This window comes from Ranitomeya variabilis, chromosome 8, assembly GCF_051348905.1.
Source record: "Ranitomeya variabilis isolate aRanVar5 chromosome 8, aRanVar5.hap1, whole genome shotgun sequence".
Classification (NCBI taxonomy): Eukaryota; Metazoa; Chordata; class Amphibia; order Anura; family Dendrobatidae; genus Ranitomeya; species Ranitomeya variabilis.
The window spans coordinates 55,719,443-55,741,390 of NC_135239.1; the positions used below are offsets into that span (position 1 = coordinate 55,719,443).

The window sequence follows — 21,948 nt, forward strand, 5'->3', positions numbered from 1 at the left end:
TGCCACAAAGTATCTCGCCTACAATACGCAAAACAGCACAGAGACAAGCCTCAAAACTTCTGGAACAAGGTAATTCGGAGTGATGAGACCAAAATTGAACTTTTTGGCCACAACCATAAACGTTACATTTGGAGAGAGGTCAACAAGGCCTATGATGAAAGGATCACCATTCCTGCTGTAAAGCACAGAGGTGGATCCCTGATGTTTTGGGGATGTGTGAGCTACAAAGGCACAGGAAACTTGGTCAAAGGTGAAGGAAAGATGAATGCAGTATGTTACCAGCAAATACTGCAGGCAAATTTGCAATCATCAGCCCGGAAGCTGCGCGTGGAATGTACTTGGACGTTCCAAGATGACAATGATCCAAAACACATGGCCAAGTCGAACTGTCATTGGCAACAACAGAACAAAGTGAAGGTTCTGGAATGGCCATCTCAGTCTCCTGACCTCAATATCATTGAGCCACTCTGGGGAGATGTCAAGCGCGCAATTCATGCTAGACATCCCAGGAATTTACAGAAACTGGAGGCTTTTTGCCAAGAAGAGTGGGCAGCTTTACCATCTGAGAAAATAAAGAACCTCATCCACAACTACCACAACAGACTTCATGCTGTCATTGATGTCAGAAGGGGCAATACACGGTATTAAGAAATGGGGTATGTGAACTTTTTATCAGGGTCATTTGGATGTTTTGGGTTGTCATTATGATGTAAAAAGAAAAAACCCAGTAGTTTGACAATAAATGGCTTCACCCAACCACTAACCATGAGTGGACAAAAAGTTCATATATATATATATATATATATATATATATATATATATATATATATATATATACACATGTCCATCCGCCTCTTCAGGGCTAAGCGATCTATTTAATCATGTATACGCAGTTTGTATTATGAAATCCTGGTGAAAGATCTGTTTTTTCGAGCTAACCATACACATCAGTGACAAGTGACAGCTATCCCTCCTGAACTTCCCCGTAGACTTGACCACTGGCTAGCCCCTTTAATCTAATGTATATGGCTACTTTTACACATCATTGACCTTTAGTAGCCAGACCAGGGTCTTGTTTCACTGTGGGATGTACTGGTTTCCTGTAAGGCCAACGCCATGATATAAACTGAGGGTAAAGGAATTGTTCATGCTGTGAATAGTAAAAAAACAAACAAAACAAAAACAAAACCCCTTGTCAACTTGATGCAGAAGATATATATTTTTATACTTTTTATATTTCCCTTATCTCCCTAGATATACATGTACATCAGGCCGGATCTATGAGGACTGCTCAGTAGAAGACTTTAGTTGGTGAGATGTTAGTTTAGCATGATAAATAATTGCTCCTTGTGATAGTCTGGATGATTTTATGAGCTATTGCCAAAGAAAAATCGTTCTAACTTTTGGACAGAATATTAATTAAAGGGGTTTTCCTTTCATTGCAACATCTACTGGAGATGATTATGACCCTGCGATCAGTTAGTGGCTGTACGTCTGGCTTCTAACATAATGACGCTGTACAAGCTGTATGTTCTCCCTCACTGGTCTCCTCTTTATGTGGCTGCTGCTTCTCCTCTTCTTCAGCAGTAGCAGACCACTCTCCGGCCTCCCGGCTTCCTACTTGCAGGGTGGTTGTGCTCTCCTCCTTTGACAGTTTGGACCTGCCAGTGTGTTATACGATTCTGCTATAAAAGGCAGCTGGATACTGCGTAAGAAAAAACAAAGTCCAGCTCACCATATCGACATTCCCAAAGGCTCGGAGCACGGAACCGCTGTGTCAAGGCGTAGACGAACAGGAAAAAAAGAGGAAGATCCAGCTCAACGATGCAGTGAAAAATCCATAACTTTATTCCACTACCAAAATAGCGTGAAAGGATAAAACATCAGCACATTTAAAAACCAAGATCAACGCGTTTCTGGTGGCTAAGCACCCTTAATCATGATCATGATTAAGGGTGCTTAGCCACCAGAAACGCGTTGATCTTGGTTTTTAAATGTGCTGATGTTTTATCCTTTCACGCTATTTTGGTAGTGGAATAAAGTTATGGATTTTTCACTGCATCGTTGAGCTGGATCTTCCTCTTTTTTTCCAGCTGGATACTGCACCTGGCCAGGATCAGGAGCTAGCAGCGTGCTCCAGAGAAGTGCGCACAAGATCTATAGAAAAGTGCTTGTAAGCACTGCGCATGTTCAGCCGCAGCTGTGAGACTGCAGTGGTGGCTGGTTCCCTAGGCAATGAGCAGTAAAGAATAACCCTAAAAGCACCTTTGTTCTTGAGAACAGAGAGAATTATTAACAACTAAATTACAAAGTTGTTTGTTTTTATAAGCACTTTGAGATTTTACCCATGAAAGAAGATGCAAAGAAATGTTTAAAGACAACTCATCAGCACAGTTTTGTAAAGACATTTCTGTAATGATGCTGCAGTACCGATTAAATTGATCCCTTTGGTGATGAAATCTGCTTTCTGGTTCTTCTTTAATCACTATTTGAAGGTTTCTGCTAACTGTTTTGGTGCACAGGGGCCGGACTGTGCAGGGGGTCTTCTCCTCCGTGTCTGTGATTCTCCAGCCCCTCCGCCTGCCTCCGCTGTCTGAGATCTCAGCAATGACCGGAGGCAGGCGGAGACATCCCCTGAAATTAGGCCTTAGTGCATCTTTCTGAGCAATAGATAATGTAAGACCCTGTTATATTTTTTGAGAAACATGGCACAAGCAATTTTGCAAATGAATGTTTCTTAAAATTTTCAGCCGGTAGATACAGAACATGCGTAGTGATTCCAAGCTCTTTTCCATTGAGCTCATAAGCACAGTTTTGGATCTGTATGGGATCGCAGTGCTTACCAACTCAACGGTGGTCGGTCTCCAGGGCAACAGGCTGTGAACAAGTGTTAAAATTTGCAACCATTATTGAGATATTTACAAGCACATTCTGATCATCTTCATCTATGAAGATGGCAGTAACCCTTTATGATAGATTAGCTTGTAGGGTTATGTTGCCTAACAGTTAGGCCGGCGTCACACTAGAGTTTACGGACGTATGAGAGGCGCAAAAACACATTGCACACGGACCAATGATTCTCTATGGGGCAGCTCCTATCTGCCGTATATTTCTCAGCCGTATTTTACGGGCTGAGAAAATCGCAGCATGCTGTTTGTCAGCGTATTGTGCAAAAAATCCCCCCCAAAAAATCTATCTATCGTAATTCAATTGCCGGCTTTTGCTATCTCCTTATCAAACCCGACAGGATATGAGACATGGTTTACATATAGTAAACCATTTCCTATCCCTTATTTATTTATTTTTATTTTTTTTTTACATATTCCTCACTAATGATGTTAGAAGTGTCTGTGTGCAAAATTTGTGGGCTCTAGGTGTTAAAATAAAGGGGTTACATCACGGAAAAAACTGGTGTGTGCTCCTGCGTAATTTTCTCCGCCAGAGTGGGAAAGCCAGTGACTGAGGGCAGATATTAATAGCCTAGAGAGGGACCATGGTTATTGGCCCCCCTGGCTAAAAACATCTGCCCCCAGCCACCCCAGAAAAGGCACATCTGGAAGATGCACCTATTCTGGCACTTAGCCTCTCTCTTCCCACTCCCGAGTAGCGGTGGGATATGGGGTAATAAGGGGTTAATGTCACCTTGTGCTCTGGGCTTTTATATCTCAGTATTTGTGCTGATGCACATTAACCCTTTTCCTCTTCTGATCCATTATCAGGTTATCTGGGCACCATTCACCTTCCACTACCAAGCACAATGGCGGCAGCAGCAGACCTCCAAGCACTTGTTCAGAGACTTGTAAGCTTATGTATTTTTCCTCATTCATTTTGATTTGTTGTGCAGATTTAATAGTTTTAGGTGTGGGCGTGTGTGTGTTTTTTGTTTGTTTTTTTTCTTTCCACATACCGTATTTGGTGAATGAGGCTCCTTAGCTGTCCCTTGGTGACCACACTTGTATTCTGTGCACCAGGGCCCCATTCTTCAAATAGATGTGGGACCACTAATTGTGCCATAACTGTACAAGATGGGGAGAGACTCCTTTTTAAATATTTTGATGCCAGAAACCCCCATCCATCAGGCATTTCTAGCTAACCCTACTGATAGGCCATAAATGTTCCCGATGGTGTATTGATCCTATCCCGACATTTAATGCAATGCCAGTGTATGGAGCGGGCTCAGGGCCCATACCCTGGAGATGCCAGCTGGGAGACAAAACCAGCATCTTACTGTAACAGGAGTGACCGGAGTTAGCTCTGATTGCTGCTTTTTAACCATTTAAATGCTGCTGTCAATAGCCAGGGCTGTGGAGTCGGTAAGCCAAACTTCCGACTCCTCAATTTACATGACTGACTCCACCAAAATGGGCTCCAACTTCACGACTTCGACTCCACAGCCCTGCAAAACCAGTGGTAATTAAATTCTGTGATCACCAGCGCATGTGTGCACTGGTTCCCATTGATCTTCCTACAGTCAGAGGTGGAAGGGGATGGACTGCTGATTTCCCCCCCCCCCCCCCATATGGCATTTACTATTCCATTTAATGAGGAAAAAATCGAAATCAAAAAAATTGCAAGTTTTTCTGTTAAGAAAATCCCTTATAATATATTCCAAGTAACTCGCACTCCTTTACAGGTCTCCCATTTACCTATTAACAAGTATAATGGATGTTTGGCATCTGACATTTGTTCATTTTCTGTTTCAGCAAAAACTTTCAGAAGACCAATTTAAGGAAGAAGACACCAATGTGTTCCTGGTGACCTGTCAGCTGTGCCTGGAGGAGGAGCAGCTGGAAGTTCTGTTTGAAATAATCAAGGATGAGAAAAATCTGGTAAGAATCTTGGACGTCCCAAAGTGTATGTGTCCTGGGAGGGTTTCTTTGTCATTAGAAAAAAGGTAAATGGAAAGTTACGTGGATTATCGGTGTCCTGGTGCTTTGTCTTAATCATCATCGTTTTTAAAGGGATTTACCATCTTGGTCAAATATGATCTCTACCACCACTGTTACGGAGAAAGGGGATCTGACATGCCAGCACTCCATTTATTGCCTATGGGTCTGTTGGAAATAGCCCTATACCAGTTGGCACATGGTAACTTGCCAAATTGGGGCAACTACATGGTTGCAGGCCGCTTTACATATGACAAAGTTGCAAAGGGTTTAATTATAGAACAAAAGTCTAAATAATATAGAAAATAAGTGCAATAAACAAGAATAAATAAGTGGCCGACGGGTACATGGGTAGAATGGGCTCTATTCTGGGCCTATAGTCTACTAGGGGAGGGCACTGTAGATGAGTAGGGGCAGCAGCATTATTGAAGGTTGCAGGCTTTACTATACAGGTTAGTTTTGAATGTTTGGAGAGAATTTCAGAGTGTATAGGATGCATGGAAGAAATCTTAATATTGGTTGTGTGGGGATCAGACAAGAGAAGAGAATAGCATTGGCACTTAAAGGATCAGAGATGTCCTGCTGAGAGGTAGCCGGAGATTAGCATATGGGATGGGTTAAGGCCCCGTCTCACATAGCGAGATCGCTAGCGAGATCGCTGCTGAGTCACAAGTTTTGTGACGCAACAGCGACCTCCATAGCGATCTCGCTATGTGTGACACGTACCAGCGATCAGGCCCCTGCTGCGAGATCACTGGTCGTGTCGGAATGGCCTGGACCTTTTTTGGTCGTTGAGGCCCCGCTGACATCGCTGAATCGGTGTGTGTGACACCGATCCAGCGATGTCTTCACTGGTAACCAGGGTAAACATCGGGTTACTAAGCGCAGGGCCGCGCTTAGTAACCCGATGTTTACCCTGGTTACCAAAAAAAACAAACAGTACATACTCGCCTTTCGGTGTCCAGGTCCCTTGCCGTCTGCTTCCTGCTCTCACTGACTGCCGGCCGTACAGTGAGAAGTGAGAGCACAGCAGTGACGTCACCGCTGCGCTCTGCTCTCAGTGTACGGCGGCTCAGTCAGTCAGAGCAGGAAGCAGACGGCAAGGGACCTGGACACCGAAAGGCGAGTATGTAGTGTTTGTTTTTTTTGGTAACCAGGGTAAACATCGGGTTACTAAGCGCGGCCCTGCGCTTAGTAACCCGATGTTTACCCTGGTTACCCGGGTGCTGCAGGGGGACTTCGGCATCGTTGAAGACAGTTTCAACGATGCCGAAGTCGTTCCCCTGATCGTTGGTCGCTGGAGAGAGCTGTCTGTGTGACAGCTCCCCAGCGACCACACAGCGACTTACCAACGATCACGGCCAGGTCATATCGCTGGTCGTGATCGTTGGTAAATCGCTTAGTGAGACGGGGCCTTTAGGTCCGACTCTGTAAGGGCTTCTTTATAATAGACAACCTGTAGTGTTAATAACGCTTATCAGTGACAGGCCAACCACACTCACAATATGCAGAGCACAATCAGTAAGTTTGTATTATGCACATTGTTCTCGGCAGCACAGTGTTCTCACAGGGCAATGTGCTGCAGAGAACAATGATTTAAAATATAATATAGATATATACATTTTTTTTCTTAATTGGCACTTTGCTCATTTGTCAAGTGATTGCTGCCTAAAAACACTGCATGATTATTGGGATTGAGCATTCCTAGGAATCCTTGTTCCCGATAATCGTGCAGTGTAATTGCCCCCAAGACATTGTTAATGTTAGCAGCCAGGGAAGTGAGTGACAGAGGTGAAGTAACTAGCAGAGTTTGGGCTGTATTATGGGATTGCAAGTCTTACATGGGACACCGTAGAGGAGGATGTTGTCGTAGTCTAGGTGGTAAAGTCACTTTTATTATACTAAAGACATTTCCTGGGAATCCTTTGGGACAGCTATGGGGAAAAAAGATCCAGTATCACTTTTCACTTGGTCCACTTGGTCCTTAAAAGGAATCGTGTCAGCAGATTTTTGCCATGTAAGGAAGCGGGCACATACCAACGCGAAACGCGCGTCGGGGCACGTATCCAGGACTAGGACATACCATCACAGACATCTATGGGTAATTTATCCCTATACAACAATATATTTATGTCTTTGGTTGCGATACGATAAATGCGGTACGGTAATGTATGGTGTGCTATATAGTGGAGGTAATGTTACCACTAGTTTACACATGTGAGCACACATACAAAATGATTGCTGCCACATATGTGGTATGAATTGCAGCTATAGTAATAATTTGGACATTACTGCTCTGTCCTATGTACCTGGAACTTTAGGCGCACTTTGATGTAGTCACTATTTCACTTTTGTGATATTTATACATATGATGGTTTTTATTGTCTTATAAATTTTCAATAAATATAACTTGATGATATTATTTTGGTTTGTTTAATTCATTAGACTCCTGTTTCTCCTAATTAGCCATGTATAATTGAGTCGTAATGTGCAGTCATTTACTGACGCTTTGGTTTATATATATGATTTATGGGCAGATGCCCTGATTCCAGGGATGTGTCACTTACTAGGCTGCTTGGTGTAGTTTCAAGAAATTCACTGTTTTTATCAGCAGGAGATTATCACTAGAGGACCAGTTGTCTTGTGCCATGTAGTCCTCCTGCTCTGTTTAACCCCACACCCATCACTAATTGGCAGCTTTCTGCCTATGCACAGAGTACACAGCTGCCAATCAGTAGCGTGGGTGGGGTGTTACAGAGCTTGGCATTCAGAGGACTGATGAATTGGCAGCAGATAAAATGGGGATCTTACCAAAATGACAGCAAATAATCCAGTAAGTGACACATCGCTGGAATCAGGGTCCCAAACCCTCCATCATGCTGCTCTCAGATTCCAAAAAGCTGCTAACAAAGTAAAGAGATGTCCGACCTCCAGGATTTACATCTCTCATGAGGCTTTCCCGCTAAGGTGAAGCTCAAGTCATTGTCTAGTTTCTGTATGTCTCATTGGAGATTCTGTGTAGTAAACAGTGGTATTACTCTGTCGCCTCATTGGGGGACACAGGACCATGGGTGTTATGCTGCTGTCCACTAGGAGGCGACACTATGCATAATCTGAAAAAGATTAACTGTGGCTCCTCCTGTGCAGTATACACCCCTGGACGGCATCAGCCTTCTCCAGTTTTTGCTTAGTGTCGCAAAGGAGGCACACCTAAAGATTTTTACTCCGTTTCCCGTTTTTTCCGACGGGATTACAGATGAAGAAAAGAGGGTCTCCTGTGAGACCCCCGGCATGGCTCCTTCCTCGGCCCCCTATTATGGGGTGCCCAGTTGAAGTAGAGATGGCTATTCCCCATGCTGCTCCTTCCCCAACCCCTCGGGTGTTGGTTCGAAGTCGAGACCCCCCTCCTTCCCCAATTCCTTTTGGTTTCTGGGTTGAGGTCGAGGCGAGGATAAAGGCCCCTGAAGGTGTGTGACAAAAGCACCCTCCCTATCCCCCTCTGGGGGTATTAGGTTGAGACTCCTCAGGTAGGGCCTGTACAGGCAGCATCCTACAGCTCCCAGCAATGGGCCAGCACACTGCGCCTGCATCCAGGGACCCCAGCCCAGCTACGGGCTCCTGTTGGGGCCGGGGGGAGTGCAGGCAGGCATGGCACATACAGACACAGGGCTCCCTGCGTCCCTGTCTCTGCGGCAGCACCAGCTCTCTACTGCCTCAGGGGGACCCCTACCGGGCTCCCCCATCCGCTTATAGCCCCACCGCCATCCTGCCTTCAAATCCGGAGGGGTCCGGTTCAGATCCGACCCCCTCCCGGACTTTCGCGCCGGCCTGGAGCCCTTCTGGGCCTCAGGCATCTAATTTAGGCCCCGGCTTCGGCCTAGCTGAAGCAGCAGCCTCCTCTCCGCCCCCCGGCCCGCCCCCCGGATGACAAATATGACACTCTACAGTGTCATACAAGGGGCGGATCGAGACAGAAAGGGCGGGTTTTTTATAGCCTTGCCGCCTTTTTCCAGCTCTCCGCCCCCTTCTCCTCCTCTCTCCTCTGTCTCTGCAGCCATTTTCGGCTGCAGATTAACCCTGCATCTCCCGGTCTGCAGGACCAGGACCAGGCAGCCAGTCTCCGGGGGGCACAGGACTGTGGATCTTCGGCGCTGGACCTCGGGGCACACTGGTGGGGTAAGATCACAGCTGGGTTATTTTTACTCAGCTGTGAATCCATATTACCTATAAGACTCCCCTGTAGGTTCTCTACCCCTGTAAGGTCCATCTGCTGGCAGCACCTCTGCACTTTGTGCACTATGCAGGGCTCAAGGTCCAAGAGAACCAGGCAGATCTGCTATTATGCATTCTGCACAGCCTGCGGGACCGCTCTCCCCAGTAGTAGCACGTACCCGCATTGTCAGAACTGTATACAAACTACTGCCTCAAGAAGCCCCTGCCAATGCCTCGGTGTCTAATGCCACGCCGGAATGGGCTACTCAGTTATCGCAATCTATGACGCAGTCTATAGATAACCTAACTTCCACATTGCTTCAGGCTCTGCAGGGTCATGCCCCGGCTATGACCGTTACCCAACAACGGGAGAGCTTGACTCAGGAACAAGATGACCCTGGCACATCCACGTCTAGGTCAGGACGCAAGCGGATCCACAGATCAAGTCCATCTGCGTCATCCCATAGCACACGGTCATCCCCCTCTAGGGAGAGACACCGTAGCTCCAGGTCATCTAGACCGTCCCATTCCAGGGACAGACAATGCAGATCTCCGCAATCCCCAACCAGAGAAGGCCTCCTCCCCAGCCCACCCAGCAGGGGATGCCTCAGTGATACACAGGATTCGGAAGGCATCTGCGACTCTGACTCGGACAGAGAAACGGAGGGGTCCCTGATCCCAATCCCTCCTAGCAATACAGCGCTAGTTGAGGACATAATATCGTCCATCCATCGGGTGCTGGACATTTCTGATCCGCCACCAGAGGTCCCAGAACATAAGATTTCCTTTGAAGGACCTCTGAAGCCGCCTAAGGTTTTCTCTAACCACCCAGAGTTTAAGGCGATCCTTAAAAAACAGCTCTACAGCCTGAGAAAAAATTCGCTAATCGCAAATATCTGGGGGCGAGGTACCCCTTCCCAGTTAGAGAGGGTTTGTTATACCTGGGTTAGAGACTGACAAAACTCTACACATCAGTTAATGAGATTTGTTGTCTAACATGGGCTGGTTAATCACAGAAGGACACCAAGGAATGGACAGATCCACCTGAAGTGGATTAAAAGTCTCCAGGCTAGCAGCACAGACCCTCCTTTCACTGCCAGATAGCTCAACCCTCAGGGACGCAGCAGACCGGCAGGTAGAACGCATGGCTCGTTCAATTTTCGAGGCAGCAGGGGCATCCATGGCTCCCGCGTTCGCCTCAGCTTGGGCTGCCAAGGTCATCTTGACCTGGGCAAAGAATTTACAAGCCTTCCAAGCATCCGCTCCTGAACTGTTGGACCAAGCGGTTCAAATTGCAGTTGTAGCAGATTACATGCTCCATGCAGCTCTGGTTTCAGCAAGGGGAGTCGCGGGGATAGCATCAAACGCCATCACGATTCGGTGTATCCTCTGGCTGCGGGAATGGAAAGCGGACGCAGCCTCAAAGGAGTCCCTCACGCACCTCCCCTACCTCAGTGGGAGTCGTTTCGGTGAACAGTTGGACACTATGATATCCAACGCCACAGGGGGTAAGAGTACTTCTCTTCCCCAACTGAAACCTAAACGCACTTACAAGAAGCGTAACCAAACTCTATTCCGATCCTTTCGGAATTCCTCCGGCTGGTCCGTCTCATGTCCGGTACAAAATCGTAACCGTTCCCCACACAGGGACAACTCACGATCGACGCAAAGGTCGGACAAGACCTGGCAGTCAAAAGCAGGCCAGTCTAAGCCCAGAGGAGGAAAATCCAGACTTCTCCTCCTCATGACTCACGGACTCCGGAAAACAACACACCAGTAGGCGGCCGACTTTTGCAAAACCACCAGCCAAGGCTCGAGCCTACCACCAAGCGGTCTCCTCGCTTTGTTAATCAGGAGTCATAGTACCGGTACCCACGACCGACCGCTTCCGAGGGTTCTACTCCAATCTGTTCGTAGTTCCCAAGAAAGGAGGCAGCGTACGGCCCATACTAGACCTAAAACAGCTCAACAAATATGTACGGGTCCGTCACTTCCGCATGGAGTCCCTTCGGTTCATCTTGCGTCCATGGAGAGCGGAGAATATCTCGCCTCCATAGACATACGTGCATATACCCATTGCACCTGCCCATCAGACGTTTCTCAGGTGCGCAATAGGCCAGGACCACTACCAATTCGTGGCTCTCCCCTTTGGACTTGCCACGGCTCCCAGAGTCTTCACCAAGGTCATGGCAGCAACCATGGACGTCCTGCATTCTAGAGGCATAGTAGTCGTTCCATACCTGGACGACCTACTCATCTAGGCTCCCACCTTCAAGGAATGCGAGCTCAGCGTCTCAATCACAACCGATACTCTCAGTCGCATGGGCTGGTTAATCAACCTACAAAGGTCATCACCAACTCCGAGTCAGTCCCTGACTTTCCTGGGAATGTTATTCAACACTTCCAGGGGTCTAGTGCTCCTTCCCAAGGATAAGGCACTGGCCCTCCGACTAGCAGATGAAGAAAGAGGGTCTCTTGTGAGACTCCCGGCATGGCTCCTTCCTCGACCCCCTATTATGGGGTGCCCAGTTGAAGTTGAGATGGCTATTCCCCATGCTGCTCCTTCCCCAGTCCCTCGGGTGCTGGTTCAAAGTCGAGATCCCCCCCCCCCCCCCCCCATTCCCCAATTCCCTTTGGTTTCTGGGTTGAGGTCGAGGCGAGGATAAAGGCCCCTGAAGGTGACAACAGCACCCTCCCTATCCCCCTCTGGGGGTATTAGGTTGAGACACCTCAGGTAGGGCCTGTACAGGCAGCATCCTACAGCTCCCAGCAATGGGCCAGCACACTGCGCCTGCATCCAGGGACCCCAGCCCAGCTGCGGGCTCCTGTTGGGCAAGTGGTCTTCAGCGGAAGCGTCCATGCCCATCAACATCCTGGAAATTCGTGCCATCCTTCTGGCATTGAGGGCTTTCCATCACTTACTGGCAGCCTCTCACATCAGGATACAGTTGGACAATGCCACGGCTGTGGCATATGTGACTCATCAAGGGGGGACCCGCAGTACCCAAGCGATGCGGGAAGTGCCACATATCCTCCACTGGGCGGAGGACACAGGGTCGGTCCTTTCGGCGGTCCACGCTCCGGGTGTGGACAACTGGGAAGCAGACTTCCTCAGCCGACAAGGAATAGACTCGGGAGAGTGGTCTCTCCATCCCGAAAATTTTTCAACAGATCTGTCTCCGCTGGGGGACCCCGGATGTGGACCTAATGGCATCCCATTTCAATGCCAAGGTCTCCAACTTCATTGCCAGAACACACGATCCGCGGTCGCTCAGAGCAGACGCTCTGGTTCAGGACTGGACCCAGTTCCAGCTTCTGTATATTTTTTCCACCTCTCCCCCTGATATCCAGAGTGGTGAGGAAGATCAAACAAGAGGGAGTTCCAACCATCCTCATTGCACCGGACTGGCCCAGACGTACATGGTACGCCGACATCGTACAACTCACAGCAGACGCTCCTTGGCGTCTCCCCGACCGCCACGATCTTCTATCACAAGGGCCGTTCTACCACCAGAACTCAGGGGCTCTCAATTTGACGGCGTGGCCCTTGAGACCTGGGTTCTAACCCAGGCAGGGCTCTCGGCAGATGTCATTGGAACCATGATCAGAGCACGGAAACCAGCCTCTGCCAAGATTTATTACCGTACCTAGAAAGTTTTCTTTACCTGGTGCGAATCTCGTGGCCAGATCCCACTCCCTTATTCCATACCCAAAGTACTTGGTTTTCTCCAATCGGGTCTGGAGGCCAGGCTGTCATTGGGCTCGCTTAAGAGCCAGGTGTCAGCCCTCTCAGTGCTTTTCCAAAAGCGCATTGCTACCAAGCCGCAAGTAAGGACTTTCCTTCAGGGGGTTTCCCGATTGGTTCCCCCCTACAGACGACCACTAGAAACGTGGGACCTCAACCTGGTCCTGACAGCATTGCAGGAACCACCCTTCGAACCCCTTAAGGGGGTCCCGCTCTGCCTTTCTCTCCCAGAAGGTGGTTTTTTTCCTGGTGGCAATCACCTCACTACGCAGGGTGTCTGAACTGACAGCACTCTCCTGCAGATGGCCTTTCCTGGTATTTCACCAGGACAAGGTAGTTCTTCGTACAGTCCCATCCTTCCTTCCGAGGGTTGGTCCGACTTCCACCTCAATGAGGAAATTTCTCTACCATCCCTTTGTCCGGTTCCGGTTCATAGAGTGGAGAAGACTCTGCATACGCTTGACCTTGTCAGGCCTTTGCATATATACGTGTCTAGGACTGCGTCCTTCCGGAGGTCTGATTCTCTTTTCCTCCTTCCGGAAGGCGGCCACAAGGGTAGGCCAGCTTCCAAAGCTACTCTTGCCAGGTGGATCAAATCCACCATACAAGAGGCGTACCGCCTTAAGAATCCTCCTCTTCCAGCCGGTGTTACGGCACACTCTACACGGACGGTAGGGGCCTCCTGGGCCATTCGGCACCAGGCTTCGGCACAACAAGTGTGTAAGGCGGCCACTTGGACTAGCTTACACACGTTTACTAAACACTACAGGGTTCATACCCAGTCCTCAGCGGACGCGAGCCTGGGTAGACGTGTCCTGCAGGCGGCGGTGCCCTAAGTGTACGGGCCTGTCTGCACAATATTCGTCCATTGCTTCCCACCCAGGGACTGCTTTAGGACGTCCCATGGTCCTGTGTCCCCCAATGAGGCGACAGAGTAAAGGAGATTTTTGTGTACTCACCGTAAAATCTCTTTCTCTTAGCCTCTAATTGGGGGACACAGCTCCCACCCTGTTGTCCTTTCCGGGCTGTTGTAACTGTTGAGTTCTCATATTGTTTCTTGAGCTCGTACATAGTTGCCTTCTTACAGGCATAATTATGTTATTCATGTTGCGTTCCTCCTACTGCTTTGGCACAAAACTGGAGAAGGCTGATGCCGTCCAGGGGTGTATACTGCACAGGAGGAGCCACAGTTAATCTTTTTCAGATTATGCATAGTGTCGCCTCCTAGTGGACAGCAGCATAACACCCATGGTCCTGTGTCCCCCAATTAGAGGCTAAGAGAAAGAGATTTTACGGTGAGTACACAAAAATCTCCTTATTTTGCACGTGGCCATTCTGGCACCTTAAACGCACATATTAGGGGAGATTTAATATTATTGTCCAGTTCAGTGCTTCTTTATTTGTTTCCAAGTCCAGCATTGGCTATAAAGACCTAGTGATGTGCGAGCATGCTCAGATAAAGTGTTATCTGAGCATGCTTGTGTGCTTACTGGTCTGCTAGTCAATCCCTGCACGTACTGTGACTGTCGAACAGCCGTGGGGACGCGAACATATTATTCGAGCACGCCGAAGATACTCTATTAGCACTCGAGCATGCTTGGATAACACCTTATACTAGCACGCTCGCTCATATACAGTATATTATCGCTATACCTGCCCTGATATTAAAGCTTTTTGAGAATATGCTCATTAGAATCCAGCATCGAAGTCCTCCAACTATGAAGACTGCTAATAATTCAGGATACATGCGCCATGAGTCTGTGTCCTTCTGATTAGCGCTTTAAATTGATGTGACTGGTCTTTCTCTGAATCCACCAAACAGCAGTGTGTGCCAGAGCCGGGGCGCAGGGTCGTGATACATTCTATGGAGATGATGCATGAAAACGTTTTAACCATCGATTCCAAGTTTCCGTTCACTTTGAGACATGAGGCGCTTAGCTGTAATCCTGTGCCACAGACATATGTGCAGATCTGCTACTTATCTTCATGGCTGGAGAATCCGATTATCTGTTTAGTCCTCATTCTGGATCCAAAGGAGACGATGAGGGAAATTTTCACAATCTTTCCTCACTCCTAGAAAAACAGTCAAATAAAGCCGTTCTATCCAGCTGCCATCAAAATTCACTCCCACCCCATTGCAAACTGTACAGACTTTCTGCAGTTTGCAATAAAACCATGTGAATCACTCAACATGGCTAATATAACAAGTGGTTTCTCCAAATTCCTGAAAATGACACTTGTTGATGCTGCAGTCTCAGAAGTATTCGCTCCTTCATGACAAGTGTCGTTAGTACTTAATAGAGGCACTTTGGCTGTTATGACCTGATGCATAGGGAGACACCAGCTTCTGGAAGTGCTCCGTAGCCCATTCCCCATGGGTGTAATGGCGTCCAGTTCACTAATAATGTTGGGTTGTCCAAAAAATTAAGAGAAGAGATGACTGCCTCGCACAAACAAAGAAAAGGATGCAAAGGAATTGAATGTTCCTAGAGAAACTTTTGGAAGCAGAATTCATATGTTCAAACTTATAGGAGCAACTGAATACCCGACCTGGATGTGGCAGAAAGAGGAAGCCATCACCAGACTCCTTTTGTAGGCAGGTGGTCAAAAACCATCAAATGCCTGCAAAATGTGGTGATGGCCGGCACTGAGGTTTCAGTTTGGAAGGTGCATATGGAAACACCCAAGCGCCAAGCTGAAACCTCTCCTGACCCAAAACCATAAAGTCCATTTCAGTATGCTCAAAACCATATACAGGTGCTTCTCACGAAATTAGAATATCATCAAAAAGTTAATTTATTTCAGTTCTTCAATACAAAAAGTGAAACTCCTTTATTATATAGAGTCATTAAATATAGAGTGATGCATTAAAAGTGTTTTATTTATGTTAATGTTGATGACTATGGCTAACAGCCAATGAAAACCCAAATGTCATTATCTCAGTAAATTAGAATACTTTGTAACACCAGCTTGAAAATTGATTTTAAAATCCAAATTATTGGCCTACTGACATGTATGTTCAGTAAATGCACTCAATACTTGGTCGGGGCTCCTTTTTAAGGGCTGACCTTTACCCCATAGCGAATCTATGGGATATTGTCAAAAGGAAGATGAGACAACAGACCCAACAATGCAGACGAGCTGAAGGCTGCTACAAAATCAACCTGGGCTTCCATAACCCCCCAGCAGTGCCACAGGCTGATCGCCTCCATGCCACGCCGCATTGATGCAGTAATTGATGCAAAAGAAGCCCCGACCAAGTATCAAGTGCATTTAATGAACATACATATCAGTAGGCCAACATTTCAGATTTTAAAATCATTTTTTCAAGCTGGTGTTATAAACTATTCTAATTTACTGAGATAATGACTTTTGGGTTTTCATTGGCTGTAACAGAAATAAACACTTGAAATAGATCACTGTTTGTAATGACTCTCTATATAATGAGTTTCGCTTTTTGTATCAAAGAACTGAAAGAAATTAACTTTTTGATGATATTCTAATTTTGTGAGATGCACCTGTAAGTAAGCCACAGATGTTTTGGGGTTCTGTGAAGAGATAAAACAAAACAGGAACTTTTTAGGCTTGTGAATCAGTCTGGTGTCTGGAGGAGGAAGAATGTAGTATACCCTCAACCATCCCCCTGCTTACAGTGAAGCATGGCAGTGGCTCAACGGCACCTACAGTAAAACGTGGTAGGGTCTCTTCGGTGCTTACAGTGACTCTTTCTGGTTGCTCGGCTATGCTCTAGGGCTCCTTTGCTTCCTCTAATAGGAGCGTTGCCAGAAGTTAATGTCTGGCAGTGCATCATGTTTGTAGCGGGTCATAACGGCTAAAGGAAACTTAATTTGCATTGGGGGTTGAGCAATTTTGTTTGCAACCATACTTTTAGAGGCTGCGAGCTCCACGAGTTTATAAATAGTGGCACCTGCTTCTCTCATAGTGACTATATATTTCTGACCATACATCGGTCTTCCATCTTTGTGGGACGGATCTGCCTGATGACCTACTCTGCTCATGGCAGGACATAGAAAGGCAGGGGAGGACTGGTTCACGCTCCAGCACCCACATGCCTCTGTGGCAGTCATTTTAGACATGAAAGAATGGGGCGCTGGTGTTTGAGCTGAGCGGAGGCTATTGGGTATAGTGACTATATAGTCACATTTACAATGGGGGTGGGGGGGGTGGAGGGAATGGTTCTAGCCCATCATTCATTGATATGAAGTGTCCATACTGGGCTCTAGCGAACACACTGTAATAGTAAAAGAGTGGCAGAAGACCTCCATGTGAGGGGAGTATGACTTTTTTGTAATATTTTACTATTGTTAGAAGTTAATAAACATTTCTGGTTACAAAATGACTGTTCAAACCAAGCATAGGCACTCAGTGCAGCATTGGCATGGCAAAACCATTTACTGCACCTTCCCATCTACTTATTTTCTACTTTCCTATCTGCCTCCATGCTGGAAAGCCAGAGCTGTCAATCAAGGAAAAAAATGCCAAGATGGAAGGATAACAAGGAGGTGGGCAGATGTATCAGACTGCGTGGCCAGACCAAGGGTGCACTGAGCACTTGTGCTTGGTTTGAACAGTCATTTTATTCTAACACTCCCTTTAATTGCAGAATTTCCCATACGTTTACTACCACTAGATGATGTAAATTGCTTACAGCTAATCATGTGCATCTACCCATAGAAGCTTGTATGAGTAAAGCACAGCTGCTTCCTCGCCGGCGCCCAGATATCACAGCTATTATATGGCTCCATGAGGCGGACGCCGCTCAGGGGTTGAGGATTTCGCGCACAGTGACAGGAACATGCTCTGTGTGTGTGAAACATTGCAGAATTGCACAAGTAAAAAATATACAATCCATAGTTTATTATAGTACCAGGCATGGAAGAGGCTTTAATTCCTAAATAACGTATCTAGAGAATGAATGACCAATGCTCCATTGTTGCAGGTCCTGATCGGGCACATGGGCTGGAATCTCATCGGACCCATCACGCAGTGTATACTGAGATTTAGACTCGGAAGTCAGAGAGAGAACGTCTGCGTAGAAATGCTCCTCGCGTTGGTACCGGTGAGTGCGATGTTGTCTTTTGCCACCATACATTTTGGAGAATTAGATGACCGATGTGCATCATGACCAAGATTATAAGAATTAATTTACTTGTCAGCATTTCCTTCAAAAATCCCTAGAGGATTATTCCCCATTAGCATAGTGTCTGCACCATGATTGATATATATATATATATATATATATATATATATATACACACACACACACACACACACACACACACACACACACACACACACACACACACACACACACACACACACACACACACACACTGTGTTCCAAATTATCATGCAAATCATATTTTCTCTAAATTACCTGTCTGAATTGCAGTCATTGTTATTTTCCAGTCCTCTACTATTCTAGTATAATTGCAATGTTTTGGAACAAACTGCCTATGAGAACAGCAGTATCTTTTTATAAAAAAAATAAACACTCAAAATGCATGTTCCAAATTATTATGCACAGCAGAGTTTTCAACCTTTTTTTATTTTATTTTGAACCAAAAAATGGTCAATTGTGAAGTTATAAGCATTATCAGCTTATTACAAAATGAAATCAAACAGTTTTCAAGTGAATACTTTATTCTAGGTGATGTTACATTTGCACATAGGACCCCTTGTTCGAAAGAAGCTTCTGAACTCTCTCGTCCATTGAATTTGTCAGTTTTTGGATGGTTTCTGCTTCAATTGTTTTGCATGTGGACAGAATACCCTCCCAGAGCTGTTGCTTAGATGTGAACTGCCTCCTGCCATCATAGACACTCCTTTTGATGATGCTCCAGAGGTTCTCAATGGGGTTGAGGTCAGGGGAAGATGGTGGCCACACCATAAGTTTGTCCTCTTTTATGCCCATAGCAGCCAGAGATGTAGATGTGTTTTTTGCAGCATGAGACGGTGCATTATTATGCATGAAAATCATCTTGCTGCGGAAAGCACGGTTATTCCTCTTGAACCATGGCAGGAAGTGTTTTTAGAAACTCCACATAGATTATGGAGTTCATCTTTACCCCTTCAGGGATCATAAAGGGGCCGACAATCTCTCTCCCCATGATTCCAGCCCAAAACATTACTCCACCTCCTCCTTGTTGGCGCCTTAGCCGTGTTTTCATGGGGTGTCCATCAACCAGCCATCCTCCACTCCATCCATCTGGACCATCGAGCGTTGCACAGCACTCATTGGTGAACAAATCAGTTTGGAAGTCAGTCTTCATGTATCGTTTGGCCCTCTGGAGCCGTTTCTGCTTGTGTGCAGTGGATAGAGGTGGTCGACAGGATGGCTTATGCACCTCTGAAGAACCCTGCATGTTGTTGTTCTGGGGACATTGGAGGCACCAGCAGCTTCAAAAACTTGTCTGCTGCTATGACAAGGCATTTTTGCAGCTGCTCTTTTAACCTTATGCAATTGCCTGTTGGAAAGAGTCGTCAATTTTTCCTTATCAGCACGCACACGTGTGTGCTGGGAATCAGCTACATACTTCTTGATTGTGCGATGATCACGATGAAGTGTCTTGGCAATGTTGATTGTAGTCATGCCTCGACCTAAATACTCCACAATTTGTTGCTTCTCAGCAGCCGACACATCCTTTTTCTTTCCCATTTTGGCCAAAAATGTAGGCTGCTTAATAATGTGGAACAGCCTTCTTAAGTAGTCTTGCCTTCATTTGGACACACCTGCCAAACTAATGTGCACAGGTATCTGCAATTGCTTTCAGTGATATAAAGAACCCTGACACACATTACCATCAATGAGTTTAAATGACAAAAAAATTCTAACCTTATCACTCTTAAACTCTTTGTGCACAATAGTTTGGAACACCGTGTGTGTGTGTGTGTGTGTATATATGTGTATATATATATATATATATATATATATATATATATATATATATATATATATATATATATATATATAAATTTTTTTTTTCTTTTTTTTTTTTTTTTTTTTTTTTTTACACCTGTGCCTGAATTAGCTGCAGGCTTGTGTTAACCATTGTTATTTAATTAGTTACATTCTCCTCCTAATTGGAAAGTCAAAGGAGTTTTCTCCTTTCAGAAAATGCTGGCCACTTGGCCATAAAAGCAACCACAACAAAAAAAAACTGCATTTTACTCACCATACCCGGGTCTAGTGCTGAGTCTCCACCGCTGCTCCTGGTTTCTGTCACTGGCTGCAGCGCTGAGGTCATGTAAACAACGCTGCTGCCAATCTGTGAGCTCAGTGGCTCATCCTGTGTAGATGGAACGCCCCGCTCAAAGCTGTTGAATTCAGTGATTGGCTGCAGTGCTGTCGATGTGATGTCAGCACTGATATCGGACACTGGGTGATAATTAGTAAAGTGAGGTTTTTCGGGGTGTGGTGTTTTGTTTTTTAATAACACACCGCAGCTGAAGGAATAGGTTTCTGAAAGGGAACAACCCCTTTAATTCTAAAATGTATATTTATAAGGAGATAACAATTTGATTGGTGCAAGACAAAAAAGACTAAGCTGATTTGGATCATTATCGGGGCCATCTGGCGTACACTGGTTTCTCACTTGTGACATTAGTAGCTCAGGAGGCGATGCCGCAGGTATTCAGCACCCGGAGTCCATGCTGGAGCGCTTTATACAGCAGGCTGACGCTTAGTGAGCGCACCAAGGGGCCCGTTAATTGCTGATATTTGCAGCAATATGTAGTGTTAGATAGAATTAGATGATTATATAGTAGATAATACTGTATATGTTTGTCTAACGGAAATCCCGCGTCGCTGATTGGTCGCGCCAGTCGCCCACGACCAATCAGCGACAGGCGCAGTCGGCTGTGAATTGGCGCTGGATTTGAACCACCCGTCGCTGATTGATTGGTCGTGGCCAGCCGCGATCAGTGATATTGGCGCAGGATTTAAATATTCTAGAATATCCGATGCTTTAGAATCGGGCCACCATCTAGTATTACTATAAGTGTGGGGAACAGCGTGATGAATAATACCACCTCACTAAGGCTCCGTCTATAACGCTCATCTGTTATCATACAGTTGTGTAATCCTAAGGAGTTCTTGTTGGGAATCCTGGAGCAGATTGATGAAGCAGCGGGAGAGCACATATGTCGGACCATTTTGCCTTTTCTTCGGCCGCTACAGAAGGGTAATGTGACCTTGTATTTGTACAAACCAGCAATGGCAATTCCAGTCATGTAATTATAGGCTTTGTTGGATGAGCGGGGCGCCCACTCCCCATCTGCTGCCAAGTAGGTCTTTGTTTGTAGAGAAGAGCCGGCCAGGAACTATAGAGAGAAATGTGACTAGTCCTGTAGAGACACACACACGTGCACACACCACATTCACACCACACACATGCGCACACACACCACCTCAGCTATTCTGCACAACCCCAGTTGATTCACAGGCCTTACCTATGTGTGTACATGGGGAGAGACCTGTCAGTCAAATGGAGCTGGGCAGGGAGAATCCGGCCGGGCTAGTCATGTCTCTCTCTATGGTTCCTGGCTTGATTTTTAAACCATGATTTCTATGAAACATGTTTCAGGGACAGACATGTCTGGGTGCAGTCGCACAGCCAGGTTCTGATTCGTGCTGCCCATGATTCGGGCAGCGTGACTCTAGTGACAGGTTACCTTTAAGATCCCTGAGCCTGGCAGCAGCTTCTTCTCCCTCCTCCCCCCACTGAGAACATGCTCAGCCATGTGTGTTTAGAGGGATGAGTAGGTTTATGGTTCCATTTTTACCCTTCGCCACGACAGCACCCCACATGAGAGAGAGGGATCCGCCCCATAGGAACAGGAAACCTACAGAATAAAAGGAGGCGGTCCCCTCTCCTCCTCAGTTTAGGTTTCCTGTTCCTACAGGGACCCAGCTTACCTACAGATGAAGAGGATCCCTGGGCCATGCACCCGCCTGCGTCGGTATCTGAGGGAACGGCAGGGGCTGCGGTTCCAGAAGCAGCGGCGGGGGAGCCCCTGCTTGCAGCCTCCCCCCTCGTCTGGCCAAGCATCCACGGTCTGGATCCGGTCACCGTGGGTCCGCCC

General features: G+C 46.6%; 1 protein-coding gene across 4 annotated transcripts in view; it reads left to right on the forward strand.

Moving 5' to 3' along the window:
• The window catches only part of GLMN (glomulin, FKBP associated protein), a 59,299-nt gene that overhangs the window by 1,586 nt on the left and 35,765 nt on the right, over positions 1-21,948 (forward strand). For 3 of the 4 annotated variants that reach the window (XM_077277255.1, XM_077277253.1, XM_077277254.1), the window contains exons 2-5: positions 3,720-3,799; positions 4,704-4,829; positions 17,804-17,923; positions 20,939-21,047. In XM_077277255.1, coding sequence (XP_077133370.1) covers positions 3,758-3,799; positions 4,704-4,829; positions 17,804-17,923; positions 20,939-21,047 — 397 coding nt within the window. In that variant the 5' untranslated portion in view covers positions 3,720-3,757. Of the gene's footprint in view, positions 1-1,254; positions 1,312-3,719; positions 3,800-4,703; positions 4,830-17,803; positions 17,924-20,938; positions 21,048-21,948 lie in introns of all 4 variants that reach the window. The other variant, XM_077277252.1, reaches the window with a different exon arrangement.